The sequence below is a fragment of the Chiroxiphia lanceolata genome, chromosome 5, assembly GCF_009829145.1.
Source record: "Chiroxiphia lanceolata isolate bChiLan1 chromosome 5, bChiLan1.pri, whole genome shotgun sequence".
Lineage (NCBI taxonomy): Eukaryota > Metazoa > Chordata > Aves > Passeriformes > Pipridae > Chiroxiphia > Chiroxiphia lanceolata.
This window is the reverse complement of record NC_045641.1, coordinates 15275648-15290224: the sequence shown is the minus strand read 5'-3', so window position 1 is coordinate 15290224 and position 14577 is coordinate 15275648. Positions and strand designations below refer to the sequence as shown.

Here is a 14577-nt window from a genome sequence, read left to right as displayed (position 1 = left end):
ACATCACACCCACAGCATACCTGTTCTGGCTAGCACTTGGTTGGCCTGATCACTCATAAGCTGCGTTATTCTGGCTCTAAGTGCGTCAATAGTCTCTTGCATTGCTTTAATTCTAACACGCAGATTGTTGTTTTCTGTTTGCAGCATCGCATTTTCATGAAACATGTCATTGATGCTTTCAACACCTTCTTCATCTATAATCCTTTTACCCTTTAAGAAAGTAAAAGTATTTTATTACCAGTAACGGGCTGACCTACATGTGACAAAATTTTAACTTAGTAAAGGCAATCCACAGATTATTTGAAATTCTAAATAGATGCTCAGAGCAAAAGATAATCTTCTCTCATAAAGTTCAGAACATTGATAAATGGATAGTTTTCAAAACATTGGTGGTTGGACAACACCTTAGCATTTGGGTCCTGTGTAACTCCATCTTAGTCTGAAATACAAGTTCTTGAAGAGGTTAAGAAATGAGAAGACAACTCTATCAAATCAGGACACTATCTCAAGAATAACAAAGGAGTACAACACTCTTTGGTAACATTTATTGCAGAAACCATTATTTGTTTAAACTTTCAGGAAGAAATAAAACATTGTGTAGCATGAGTATTTTCCTTATATAAAACTTTATTTTTAAAACACATTGTTTTAGCTATCTAGTAAGTTTTCAAAAGCAATACAGAGGAACTGTACACATTCACTTAACACATCAGTCTAAGTTGTGGTCATTTTTGCTTTGGAGGTGATTGTTTCTCATTGTTGAACATGGCAAGGTCAATTTTTGCCTCTCAAAATGCAAACAGCATGCAGCATCTGTTAACACCATTGGCATTTGCTGATGTATCTTTTCTTTGGGGACATAATCTAAGTTTTCTAAAAATATCTGGTAATCACTGGAATTAGAAGTGTTGTTTACGTCAAGGTTGGTATTCAAACGTGTATGAAGTGGAAGTAGTCAACAGAAAAACAAGCTGTGAAATTATAAGCATTTTAAAGCAGAAGAAATCCTAAGAGGGCAAACTTACTGTTTTGTACTCCATGAGTTCCATCTGTAGCCGTGCAATCTCACTGCGCAAAGCATTTATTTGCTGACTAGCCCTATCCTGATTAACCATCACCTTGTTCTTGATGTTCCGTGCCCGATTGGCATACTTCAATGTGTTCAAAGTTTCCATGAAGTCTCGATCTGAAGGGCTTACACATGCTATCATGAGGGTTTGACTGGAAGTTAAAAAACACAAGTCAGCATTACACAACAGAGAGAAGCCAACAGGTCTTGAGGTAGAAGGTGAAACAAGAATAGCAACTTCGTAACATTTGTGAAAATATTTCTTGATCTAACTCACAGCAGACTGTGAACCACAAAGGTCACCACTATTACATCTTGCATCACCCTAGCATAGCGTAGGAGATACTAGGTCATGAAGTGTTCCACACATTTAACATCAGTCAGAAGGAGGCACAAAGAATATATACAAGTATCACTGAAAATGTTCTGGGGTAGCATTTGCTATCTGTACATTTGTGCTGGTTTGGGTTGGGGTATTTTCTTCACAGTAGCTAGTGCAGGCTATGTTTTGGATTTGTGCTGAAAACACCCAATATGTGTTTTCACATAAATTCCTATACAGTGATTTGGACCATGCCACCATCAGGACTGCCTGTTGTAATTCCTGAGGTGCCTACCTACTTCATCTGCAGGTTGCCCAAATGCTCCTCTTGGGTGTCCATATATGCCTGATGTACCTATTGTCTACTTCAGGTGGGACAAAAGCAGAAAAAAAGCAGAACAATTTTTCATTCCAACCACGTGGTTTCATCATCTAATAGGTCCCTTCTCACACTCTCTGAAACATACTCACTTCACATTAGATGAAAACAGCCTAGAGGGGTCAGAACCAGAATTCTAGTTGCAGATCACTCTGAAGGTGCATACATGGCCTAAATTCTCAAGAGACAGGGTTAAACATCTGCATTTGATGGACTGAGTATGTCCCTCCAGGCTTTAAAGGAGCTTGCTTCTCCATTGTATATCACAGCTTAGGTTAAGCATTAGGAAAAGTGCACTGTCTCCAGGGCAAATGAGCAATATCTACATCAGGCAGACAAGATTCTGATCTTCACTTTCTATAATTTTAGACTGTGATAAACAAATGAATCCCTGCAACCCTCTGTGAGGCAAACAGTTCCCCTCACCACACCCACTGGGAAACTAAACTAGAAAGAGTAAGTAGCCTGAGACTAAAAAAAACATTCAGTTTCAGCAATTCTTCCTCAGCCCTTGCTGGTATCTTTTGTCAGTTCTCCAAACTGAGTTTAGTCCTCAAGACAAGAGTATGCAGGATTAAGAACAATTTTTTAATTCTGACATGAGGAATACTTCTGTCTTCAGTTGAGAATGAGTTCACATTTCTACACCTCAGAGGACTGGTTCTGCTATGTCTCCATCTTGAAAACTGAACAACTTGAACTCCACTTTCCTATCTGAATTGTGTAATGGATCAGGATTTCTTAAAGCTGTTCTACTCCCTTTATTTTATCACTTCTTTAAACTGCTCTCCCAGCTCCTGAAGTTATGAAAGTTCTTATTTTTCATATTATACACTATAAAATTCCTTTTAAAACACCAATGCTCTATATTCTTTATTGAATAATTCAAGAAACATTAATATTTAAATGCTGCTTCAGAACTGTTACAGCATTATACTTAAAATGAGGATTATGGTGAGACTAGTACAGTGATACAATGCTTTTATCATTGTTAACTCAGGACTTACTACAGTCTAACCCAAATCACTACTAGTGCATTTTTGATACATATTTTTAAAGAGAGAAACAGTAATCTGGACTGTAATACCTAGGGTGGAATTTGGAAGGCTGCAGAACAGGCTAAAAGAAATCTAAATATGATTCCCCAGAAGAAAAACTGCATATTTGTTAAAATTTAGTTTGTCACACATTTTGGTTGCCAAAGCAGGGATAAGAAACCACGCAAAATGTGTTTATGTGTGTATATATATACATAAACCCTCTTCCTCAACAGCAATGTGCTGATTTGAAAAGTCTCACGTACATAAAAAATAAGGGGAGGGGAGCATCCACACATTTAACATCAGTCACAAAGAAACAGAAAGAAAATACACAACTATCATCAAAAATGTTCTGGGGTAGCATTTGCTATCTGTACATTTGTGCTGGTTTGGTCTGGGAAAGACCTGATATTCTTCATAGTAGCTGGTATGTGCTGTTTTGGACTTGTGTTGAAATCACCTACTACGCGTCCTTAATGCAGATATGTTTCAGTTACTGCTGAGCAGTGCTTGCACACTTTTCACCAGCAAGGAGGCTGGGGATGCACAAGGAGTTGGAAGGGACACAGCCAGGACAGCTGACCCCAACTGACCCAAGGGATATTCCAGACCATACGGCATCATTCTCAGCTTATAAAGGTGGAGGAAGAAGGAGGAAGAGGGGGACATTCAGAGTGATGATGTTTGTCTTCCCAAGCCACCACTACACAGGCTGAAGCCCTAATTTCCTGGGGATGGCTGAATACCTGCCTGCCCATGGGAAGTGGTGAGTGATTCTCTTGTTTTGCTTTGCTTGCATACATGACCTTTGCTTTATCTAGTAAACTATCTCAAACCCTCAACTTTTACCCTCCCAATTTTCTCCTCCATCCCACCAGGGGTAGTGAGCAAGCAGCTGTGTGGGGTTTGGCTGGTGGTCGGGGTTAAACCCGACACCACGGTACACTAAACTCTGCAATTTCTCCTGAAGAACAGGAGGGGGAGCAGCTGAGCTGTAAAATAAGAAAATATTTTGGAGTCAAATAATGCTTCCACAAAGTGAGATTTTAGAAGTGGTTTGAAAAAATGCTCACTAGCTGGTGTATTTGACATAAAATTTAGTGAAGCAGAAGAGCTATGCTCTTGCTTTCTGCTGATTTTTTTCATAATTCTTGAGTTTCTTTTGCCCTTATATACTTCTGAAAATTCTAGCCTTTATTTTACTTATTTTGTGTGGCTCTGCTTTTCCTCACACTGCAGTGCTTCAAGGTGTTATTAAAGTTCTCTCTCTGAAGACCAGAGCAACGATTTAAGAATTTCCTTCCACTTCTCCGTATTCCTTTGTGAAATGCCCAGAAAACTGCCTACCCTCCTAAATATGAGGCATATTGAATCACATAGAGCAATAAGAATACTTACCCTACCAAAATATACTCAGCTATGGTCGTTCTTGTATTTGGACATGTTAACATTACAGATACAAAATTTGTATTATTATTTATAAATTTGTCCATGCTTTCTTAGATAAACCCTTCATAAGCCATAACTTCTCTTCATTGTATATATGGAGAATATATAAAGACAGGTTCATACCAACAACCCTGGTGATACGCTAGTTTGTTTTTATTAGGCTACAAACCAACATCAAATAACTGGACAGATACACCATGGCTTGAAATATATAACCTTTGAAGAGATGGCAGTGCCAGTGGCAAGCTGACTCCAAGTTCCTGTGCATGGCAGTCAGAGCAAACAATACACTTACAAAAAAAACAAAACAAAACCAAAGACCAAAATCACCCACAACTCTAAATCAGAAACTCATCACAGCTTTAAAATATGCTGTAAACAAAATTTACCATTTATACTATCTACAATCTAAAGATGTCTTCATGGAAAGAACATGTCTGGAAACGGTAAGTTCTAAGTGCCTCAAAGCCTCATATCTAGTAAAATTATAACAGCACTGAAAAGAACAAAGCAAAAATCCTCTTTGAAAATCTCTTCCCCTGCATTGACAACATTTCTGTCACGACAGCAATTTATCTTCAGAACCTTCCTCCAGTGGCTATTTTTGTTGTTATTTAATGTTTATTTTACTTTCTGAAGATTATAAACTCATTCATGCTCATTCACAATAAAATACATAAAGTGTTCCAGTTTTCATACCTGTTTCCCCCAAGAGAGTCTTGAAGCAGCCTTGTAAGCTTTGAATCTCTGTATGGTACATGAGTTGCCTTCTTACTTTTATCTCCCAATGCACTTATTACATTGCCAAGTGCCAGCTATAAGACACCAAATCATGTAATGCAGAAGTCAGAATCAGTTCCTGAGTAGTTTTATTTCAAAAACAGTATAAACCAGGGTCAGCATATTGTGAGAAAATGAATATACTCATGGAAGTTAAGATAAAAATGTTTCTGAAGATTTTTACATTTTACAGTAGACATGTAGAAACTTCTGTGTTATCAACAGTGCATCAGATGACTTGCAGGCTAGTACCTGCAAATGTTAAGTGTTTAGCACAATTTTATGCACTGTCTATTGATATCTCAGTCACAAACTGAAGTTAGAAATACTTCATATCTAACAAACATTTACTTTTTATGATGATAAAAGTTGATCTCTATTTCTAGCAGGGGCTACAAATTAATTTTATCCATCTGTTTTATGCTACATTTAGAATAAAATATGGGGCATTTATATGAAAAAACTCAGAATATACTACCTCTACAGATATTAAATAAAAAATGTCTGAAGATGTAAGCATTTGAGGCTTGAAATTATGTAGTCCGTGACCATCCTGTTTCATTGCTAAGAGGGTCTAATTCATGTTTATAAACAAGCTAGCATTTGGCTGTGGAATTATTTTTAATGTGCAACTGCACACACTTCACTCATTTGCCAAACTGAAAAACATGGCTCCAGGTGGCGCCCTGTCCTGCCAGTTCTTGGACTGGGAATGGTCTGGCTGTGCCCAGCAGCTGGAGAACTGCAGGCACACCCCATGCTGTGGCTGCTTGTTTTTAAGGGTTTAAAGCACTCTCAGTCTGTTTCACAAAACTGAGGGCTGGACTTCACTGTAAATTAAAGTTTTGCGACCATATAATATTTTTATCACACTGATTTTCACCTTCATGCATTTTGTATCCTATTTGTTAAGGATACATCTATGTCATCTAAATCACTGAATTCCTGTTGGCTTTGTGCTTATGTTAATAATGAAATTGAACTGAATTCTCTTTCTCTTCCATATAATATAAGCAGAATAACTACAGAAAATAACAACTGTCATGATGGCAAGAGAATCACTATGCAAGTTCTAATTACAGAATACCTCACTGGTACTGCACACTAGCCCAGAACAAAAGATATGTTTTCACATATAAAATAGACATGTATTTTGTGTCTTAAAAAGAGAATTGCACAGAGCCTCCACACAGCCAAACAGCTCAAAAGAAAGGAATGAAACTATAATCTCTGATATCACTGATATCTATAATCACTGATAATTAACCAGCTCTACTTTTCAGTGCAGTTCAGTAAATGTTAAGTAAAACATTTATTACAGTTAATAAAAAACTATAGAGAGCCAGTACATAGACAAGAAAAAAATAGTGATGCTATAAATTATAAATTTTATTCCTACTTCAAAGTGTTTTGCCTAGGGTTGTTTTACACTATGTTGTATATTTGTATAGTCTTACTAGTCCACAGTTGATGGAAATGCCTTCTTTTGCCCTTTCTCCTGTAGCTCCTGTTCGCTTTAACCTTTCAGATCCCGCCAGATCGACAAAATGAAACTTGGCAGTAAGAGTTTCATATTCATTCATCTCAGAAGATTCAGATATTATCCTGTTATCAGTGGCATTATCCTGAAGTAAAGGAGAACCCATAAGGCTTGGTAAGATCTTTCGTATTAACATTTGCAAAGTTCAGTCAACAATTAATTACAAGACTACCTCTTTGTCATGACCATCTCCTAATTCATTCTAACAACAGTATGTTTCAAAATACTATCTCCATTTTAATCTATATACTAACATTCTTGAAGACCCAGCTCTAGATGCATGTGAATACAAATTACTTCAAGAAACAGTGGTAGCTCATACTTGATGTAGAAATGGGGGGATACATACATTGAAGTATACAAGTCTGCAGCAAGGTGGGCAACAAACTTTGTTCCCCTTAGAAATGCAAGTCTTGCATCAATTGTCAAAGGAAACTGATTTAAAAAAACCAAAACCTTAATTACATTATTACCCCAAAAAATTACCAGAGCCACTTAGTTCATAAACCTGCCAAATAACTGAAAGATATTTTGATTTTATACCACTCTAAACCCCATCATCAGCTTTCCTGGGGCGTGATTCTTCAACTTACTTTAGGAATTATTGTTTGAAGCCATTTTTAATGGCATTTTTTCCTAGCAGTCAGTATTCCACTAGCACTTCTGATTTGACCAGAAAATAAGGACAGCAGGAGGAACACAGGAGGAAGAAAAGGTTCCTTTCTCTCTTCCACCTTCCTCCCCCAGGTAAGCTGTAATGACTGGCACTCCAGGAGAGGCTCCAGGGAGTCTCCCCAGGAACACACTGCACTAGGGGCAGGTACCATAGCCTCAGCCTCTTTCCACTTCATGTCCCAAAGCACAGCAACAAAATTATCCTTTTTCATTAGATAATCCCAAACTTTTTTCCTGCCGATTAGTGTAGCTGTACCATATACTGTGGAGTTTTATTTTACTCTAAGTGTAGTTAGATTTGTTGTCAGGAAAGCGACAATAAGAAAAATCTTTAAATCACTCACTTCTTGGCCTTTCTGGTAAGATATCCAATGCAGGGCAACTTCTACTAACTTGTCATGGTGTCACGTAATAAGCATGTAATGAGTGTACAGATTTATAACATACTCTCACAGCCCAAATAACAAGCTTTATTAGGAATTTCTATCACAGTAAGGCAGATTTTTCTGGGTTTTGTTTAAAAAAAAAAAATCAAAACAAAACCACAAACCCTCAGGTATTCATTCTGTGGCAATGGTCTTGCTCAGCTAGCCCATGGCTCCCTTCACTACTGCAAGGGATAATGCAGGTCTCTGCAGACCAAACCATTCTCATGGTAGTGAAATATTTCATGCTTCTAAAGTGGCCTCCTTTAGCCAGTTACAGAAGAGAACAGGAATTGTGCTACTTCCACAAGACCAGAAATCATTATTTCTGTTATTCTGACGTTTACCCTGACTCTCACTCCCAGCCCTCAAAGTAATGATTAATGCACCCTGTCACTCTCGTTTATTTAGCAAGTGAAATGTACATCTAGAAACTTCTAAGAAGCATGGATTACGTGAACAGAGCTCAAGGAGCAGCGTGACTGTGCACTGCAGCCCTGGCTGCCTGCCAGCACTGGGCACCAGCCACTACGCACAGAAGGGACACAGCCAGCGCTGTCATCCGAGAACGAGAAACTGCGTTGCCCTGGTAACAAAGGTCTCCCAAAACTCTTGTCTACAGAAACTTGAGCTACATCTACCCTGACCACCCAATAATAGCTTGTATTAATTTAGATTCTAGGAGTGTTCAGAGGTCAACATCAGGTCTATCATCTACTCTCCTAAACTCCACAGGGAAAGAAGAGGGTGCCGTCTTCACAGATTAAGGATATAGAAAGGCATAGCTCCGGGGAGTCAAATTATCTTGTGCATATCTTCCAAGTAAAGGAGAAACAAAACAGTTTGACATAAGGCAGAAGGTGGCTACCTATTCCTCTAACACAAGCCTCTGTAAGAAAAAAGGCAGAGCGAGGCAACAGTGCTGCAAGTGGCTCAGTTGATGTGGAAGGCTGCGAGTGCATCAGCACAAGGGACTGCTGTGCCAACAGCCTCCGAGAAATGAGGCTCCAAGATGACTTATCTCACTCTCCATAGACAGTTTTCAGCAAAAACCTCCAAGCAGACAGTGTCACCACACAGTGACTGAGGTGCCCTGTCTGGGCTCTGAGTGTGATGTCAGTTCCTCCCGAGTGAAGACAGCTGACCACACCACCAGATCCACAGTTTCAGCATGGAAAGCAGGAAGAAGTGTTTTTAGCACGTGTATAAAGCAGGTCTACATACCACAAAGGACCAGGAAGGGACCCTCATTTTGCCCGCAAATGATTATTTGTAGTATTAAAAAAAAAGGCAACCCCACCAAGAAGAACTGAAAATCCAGTTCACTGTTCCACATGCCTATGGGTAAAATGCAAGCTAGACATTATTTAATATTTTAATATTTTGTTACCTTAAGAATAATCAAGTCCCCCTGAAGATACCATAGTTTTCAGTAATGTGGATTTATTCAGAACTTTCCTCTTTACAAGATACACAAAGAGCAACTAACAACTTCTACAGAACAGCACCATGTTCATTCATAATTTAAATTTCAAGCTAAGCACATAGACTTAACAGAACACCTGCACCCCAAATATATATCTATCTAAAATAAATACACTAAGGCTTGGAATTTAAAGCTTTTCAACTTGTGCCTTATTGGATATCAACAAAAAACTTACTCTGAAATATCCAAGCAGTTCAGTTAGCTGACTGCACGTTTAAACCCACTAACTGCTAAGACACTTAAAAGTGCTTTCCCAATTAAAGACAAATTACATTTTAACTTTCTCGCTTGTGTATGTCGCAACAAAAGACTGTAGAAAATGCTAGAGGAAAATAGGCAGGTTCATGTAAGAGGCTGCAGTTTATGGTTGCCTCTGGCTAGAGGATGGTTACATATGCACAGATTAAATCAAATTATTATAATGCTTAGCAAATTCATCAAGCATTATGATGACTGTAGCATCCTTATTAAGCGCAATTCAAATAGCAGTGGCTGCCAAAATTTTCCCCATTTTGAAAAATGGCTACTAAAGATAAGTTAAATAACAGAAAAAAATACATACAGCATTAAATGCAGGACAGACTCTGGTTTGACATAAGTGTATAGTAAAGATAGCATGTGACCGTGAGCTCTGAACATTCATCTGAGTGCTGGCGGTGGTTCGAGACAAAGCTCCCAGCTTCAAGCACTGCATCATCTAGAAAACAGACAAGAAGTACATTGCATTGCTTGCTGGTTAAAGAAAACGTGTTCCTATAACACTTATTGTTTCAGATATACAATTAAACCTTTTCTCTTTACTATTAATTCAGTTCCTTCAGGCCAAAAAAGCACAAAGATTCTTAAATAAGCAAACTAGAAGTATTTTCTGGGATTCCTGAAAGAAAATCCTTATATCTTTGTACGTCTCTTTTTACTGTCCCCTGGTAGTAACACAGCTATCTTCATTGACCTGTAGCAACAGATGTATGGTTTTTGTACCTTTTATATAAAAAACATGGATACAGTAACATTTGTATTAAGATTTGCAATGCATATGAACAGCAGTTTATTTCATATCAGTAAGGAAAAGTAACATATATAAGATCTGGAAGATCAGATTTACTACATGGCCAAAATTTTCTCTCCCAGCAGAACTATATTATTAACGAAAGCCTATTCCTAGCTTTAAATGAATGTAGCATGCACTTAATATCAGACACTTACCAGATTTAAGACTACAGAAATTAAGAAAATAAAAAATTTAGCTAGGTTTCACATTTAAATTGTCCAAGAGGCAGATACTAGCAAGCATAACCTCTATTTTTAAATGCCCATCAAAACATAAAGACAACATTTTTAGAATGTATTTGGTATGCTACAGAGTAATTTATTTTCAATTATCACCTCCGATTCTCCATTCACAGTTCGGGTTGTAACACCCACTGTATAAATTCCTCCTGCTGAATCTTCATGTATTTTAATATTTGATTTTTTATTCTTTGCATCAATATCACGTGTAGTATCAAACAGATCAAGAATTTCTTCATTGTAAAGCTGAGGAGAAGGAAAAAAAAAATATCACTTTAGGAAGGAATTCTTCCAAACACTAACAAATCTGTGCATGGCACATACCAAAAGACATAAAAATCCAAATGTCTCAGCTCCCAAAAAAAGGATGCTGTGAAACATCCAAACTTACAAGAACAACACATTAACAAGAGCAGCTGCAAATTAAGTGATCCACACAACTTTCTATTATGCCACCCAAAAAAGCAGTAAATTCCTCCATGTTGCCAAATCTGAGAGGTAATTCTTCTGTGGGACCAGGGAAGGGAAGATACTCGATGCCAGCAGAACTAGACTGGTAGTGGTTTCTGTGGTAGATTTGACCTTGGGCTTTTCTTTTGATTCAGTTGACCGCACCCTCCTCCAAACATTTCCAACTCACTGCACTTGCTCTCCCTGCCATCACACCTTTCCTCATATCCTCTCTCACACCTTAATAATTCTACGTCTCTCTTAGCTAAACTCTTCCTGCTCTCAAAGGAATTTGATGTATAATTGTTTTTGTGCAACCTGCTTCTTAAAAAACAATCAAGCAGCAGTCCAAAAATACTATGGCATAGCTTCTTGAGCAGGGCTTTTGTACTACATAAGAATGTTCTTAGTTTTACAAAAGGTGTTTAGATCCAATTGAAGATATCGGGGGAAAAACAAAGCACTATCCCACTGGGAATCTCATGGTTCAGGTCTCTGCTGATGTACACTGAAACATTTCCAGTCTTTAATTTAGTTATACCAACTCACTTCAGCAGAGCTCAGGTCAGACTAATTCAATTCCTGATGAAAATCATTAGGTAAAAGTTAGAGAACCATCACAATAGATCTGTATTCACCCAGGGTACTTTCTCATACACTGACAGTCACTTTCTCCTCTCACAAGCAAGAAGTCTTACCTGAGAAGAAAAGGCTCGGCATTTGTGAATGTGATGCTTTTAATCCTTTACATATTGAAAAAGGAATTGTATTTAATTATTAAGCATGGAATTCAAAGCAGGAACCTTCTTACCAATGTTTTATCTTGATAAGTGCAAACAAACTTATGCCACAGTTTAGAGATCCTGATAATGCACCTGCAATTGCATGGGACTGCATATGCCTATCTTTTGAAAAAGCAGGAAAGCAAGGAATTAAGGGAGGCAGACTGTAGCAAACTAAAGAAAGGCAAGAAAGTAGCAAACAAAAGCCACTGTTCCCTAGAGTTATCCAGCTGTAAGACTTCAAAGTTATTCAAAAATACAATCTTGCTTCAACTTGTTCAATCAGTAAATTATAGTTTATGCAATTCAGCTCTAATGGTAGATAGGATGGGAGGAAGAGGACACTTTCTGATACAAGAGTAGTGTGTAATACCTAACTAATCAGAAAAAGCTCTTTCTGGGAAAGTTCTAATTTAACCTCAGTAGAATAAAAAAAATCTACCAACAAAAATGACATTTTGTTAAGGGAGAAAAATATTATATACATCATTTAACCTTTCTCTAAATTAGATAAGACAGGTTTCAGTATGCACATTTCATCTGAAATACGTGGTAATGACCACAATTTTTCATACCATTCCCACTGTAGCATTTAATTACTGCTCTGTATTTTGGGAGTCAGCCACATTTGTAATGTTATGTCAAAACTCATAATAAATTCAGAAACCACATTGGTTACTATTCCTTATGCTACTCATGTTGCAGCTGCCTAAGCAGAAGCAAAGCTGCAGCTCCCTGATGTAAAAACAGAAGAGCAGAGCATTCCCATAGCACGTTCTCAACCCAACTCTCTCTAGGCAAACATTAGCCAGACCAACAGAGTTCTGCTTAAGGTTAGCAGTGACAAACCTATACCAGTGCAAAACTACTGCCAGCTTGTTAATCTTTAGAACAGTCATAGGAACACATGACTAAAGGACTTAATTTACTTCAAAAGTAATAAAACCAACAGATTTTCTCTTTGGTAAAATAAAAATGGAGTTTTTCCACCCCTAAAGTAGATAAAATCATAAATACTGAACTAAGCAATACATATTTACACCTGCTCTTCCTTAAATTGATTCTTCCTGTCCATGTGCCTAAAGTATCAGATTTTGCAGCTTGGTAGTGAATGTAAATGTGTTACACCCAAATCAATCAATTTAAAATGTAGTTCCACAGTCAGGAGACGTAGCATAAAGACACTACAAGACTTAAACCAACAGCTGCTGCAGATCACAGCAGCTGGAAAGATCACAGATGTTACAGCCTCTTTACCAGTAACTGTGTCTATAACCAAACACAAGGGGAACAGTTTTGTCACAGCACTGAACAGGGTTTTCTCTGGGCCTAAGGAAAAAGAGCATAGTGACACAAAAGTGTCACTACTAGAATAGTGACCCAATCCTAAACTAACGGGAACTGCAGAAGGAAGTATTTTCATGCTAGATTTCTTCTTTGGTGAAAGAAATATAAGCCTCCTGAACAGATTTTGTAAGCTAAAGAAATCTATGGCAAAGTGGCAAAAGCAGGCAAAGCATGGTCACTATTCAAAGCCACAAAGTATAATTGAGGGGTTTTTTTTATAGTTTCTTGCTTTAAGGTTTTGCAAAGAATTACAAACAAGCTTGGACAACAGGCCATACAAACAAAGGCATGCTACAGAAAAGGATAAGTTATGACTAACATAACTATTTCTGTGCTTCAAAATAATGCTATAAAGGGAAGTATGAAAATAACTGGAAAAAGATGAAAAGGCTCTTTTTCATAAACTGAAGAGCTGAAGCAAACCCTATAAAATTTCTTTTTGAAAACTTGAAGATTAATTCAAAACATCTTGTAAGAAAAAAATGTAAAAGAAGAAACCAGAAAATATTTAACTGGTATTCTAAAAAACCCACAAAGTTACACCCACAAACACAGATCATATTTACCTCTAAGAACTGTGCGTTCACTTTAAAATCTGGAGGTGGAAGTCCTTGTTTAATAGCACCTTGTTTCTTTTCTTCAATACATCTGAAAAGGTGCTTAACAGCACGTGATATAATGCCTTGTTCCTCTTCTGTTATGTTGACATCAAATCCAGTGCCCATGGTGTATGTTTTGCCAGCACCTGTCTAATTTGAAAAAGGAGTAGTCACTAGAATGCACAAATAGCACCAAATCATCACAGAAATGCAGTTTGTGAACACTAATGCTAGATCAGTCTCTCATCTTTACAATATTGACACACACAACAATGGGTCATTTTGAAAAATGGATGAACAGCAGAATTTGGACCAACTCTACTGTTTATCCACAGATCACATACAAGAAGGGAGAGACCAGTTCAATCTTTCATAACCTTTCCCCTGTAAACTTCCCCTAAGCAGCTTTTATCAGCCTTGAGCTATCATCTCTGAGGTCAAAAGATGAGTTAATGTTTTCAACCAAGGCTGTTAATTAAATGCATTTTGGAGGCAGAAGTGGTATTTGCAATTTTTTACTGAAACAGATCAAATTACTCACTTAATTACCACATCGGAATATCTCAGGTATTATATTCCCATTGTTCTCACTTTATACTGAAAGAATCTTCACTGGGAAATTAATTTAATTAAATGTGAAGTCCTATAGAAGACAAGGTAGTGTTATGTTTTCACTTAATTAGTGGGTCAAGTCTAAGACAAAGATAGGATCACACAGCTGAACATAATCTGCTAAACTGGATCTGCAAACTGCTTTGTTTCACTAGGATTAGACTTCACTTAGCTAACTTTAGATGTGACATTCAACAGTGGTGAAAATTCAGCATGCAAGACCTAATTTTATGCAATTGATTCCTAAAGGAATATTCAGAAGACAGTAACACATTCTCTACACTGTGCTCAGCTTTGAGAAGTCAAATGTGTGCTAAGTGTACTAAGAGGGT

General features: G+C 37.5%; 1 protein-coding gene across 12 annotated transcripts in view; it reads right to left on the bottom strand.

The window, feature by feature from the left end:
- KIF21A (kinesin family member 21A) overlaps positions 1–14577 on the bottom strand; it is an 87867-nt gene that overhangs the window by 40145 nt on the left and 33145 nt on the right. For all 12 annotated transcript variants that reach the window (XM_032688378.1, XM_032688381.1, XM_032688387.1 and 9 more), the window contains exons 3-9: positions 13601–13783; positions 10552–10701; positions 9728–9862; positions 6497–6664; positions 4959–5074; positions 1026–1221; positions 21–210 (exon numbers count right to left, since the gene is read on the bottom strand). In XM_032688378.1, coding sequence (XP_032544269.1) covers positions 21–210; positions 1026–1221; positions 4959–5074; positions 6497–6664; positions 9728–9862; positions 10552–10701; positions 13601–13783 — 1138 coding nt within the window. The remainder of the gene's footprint in view (positions 1–20; positions 211–1025; positions 1222–4958; positions 5075–6496; positions 6665–9727; positions 9863–10551; positions 10702–13600; positions 13784–14577) is intronic.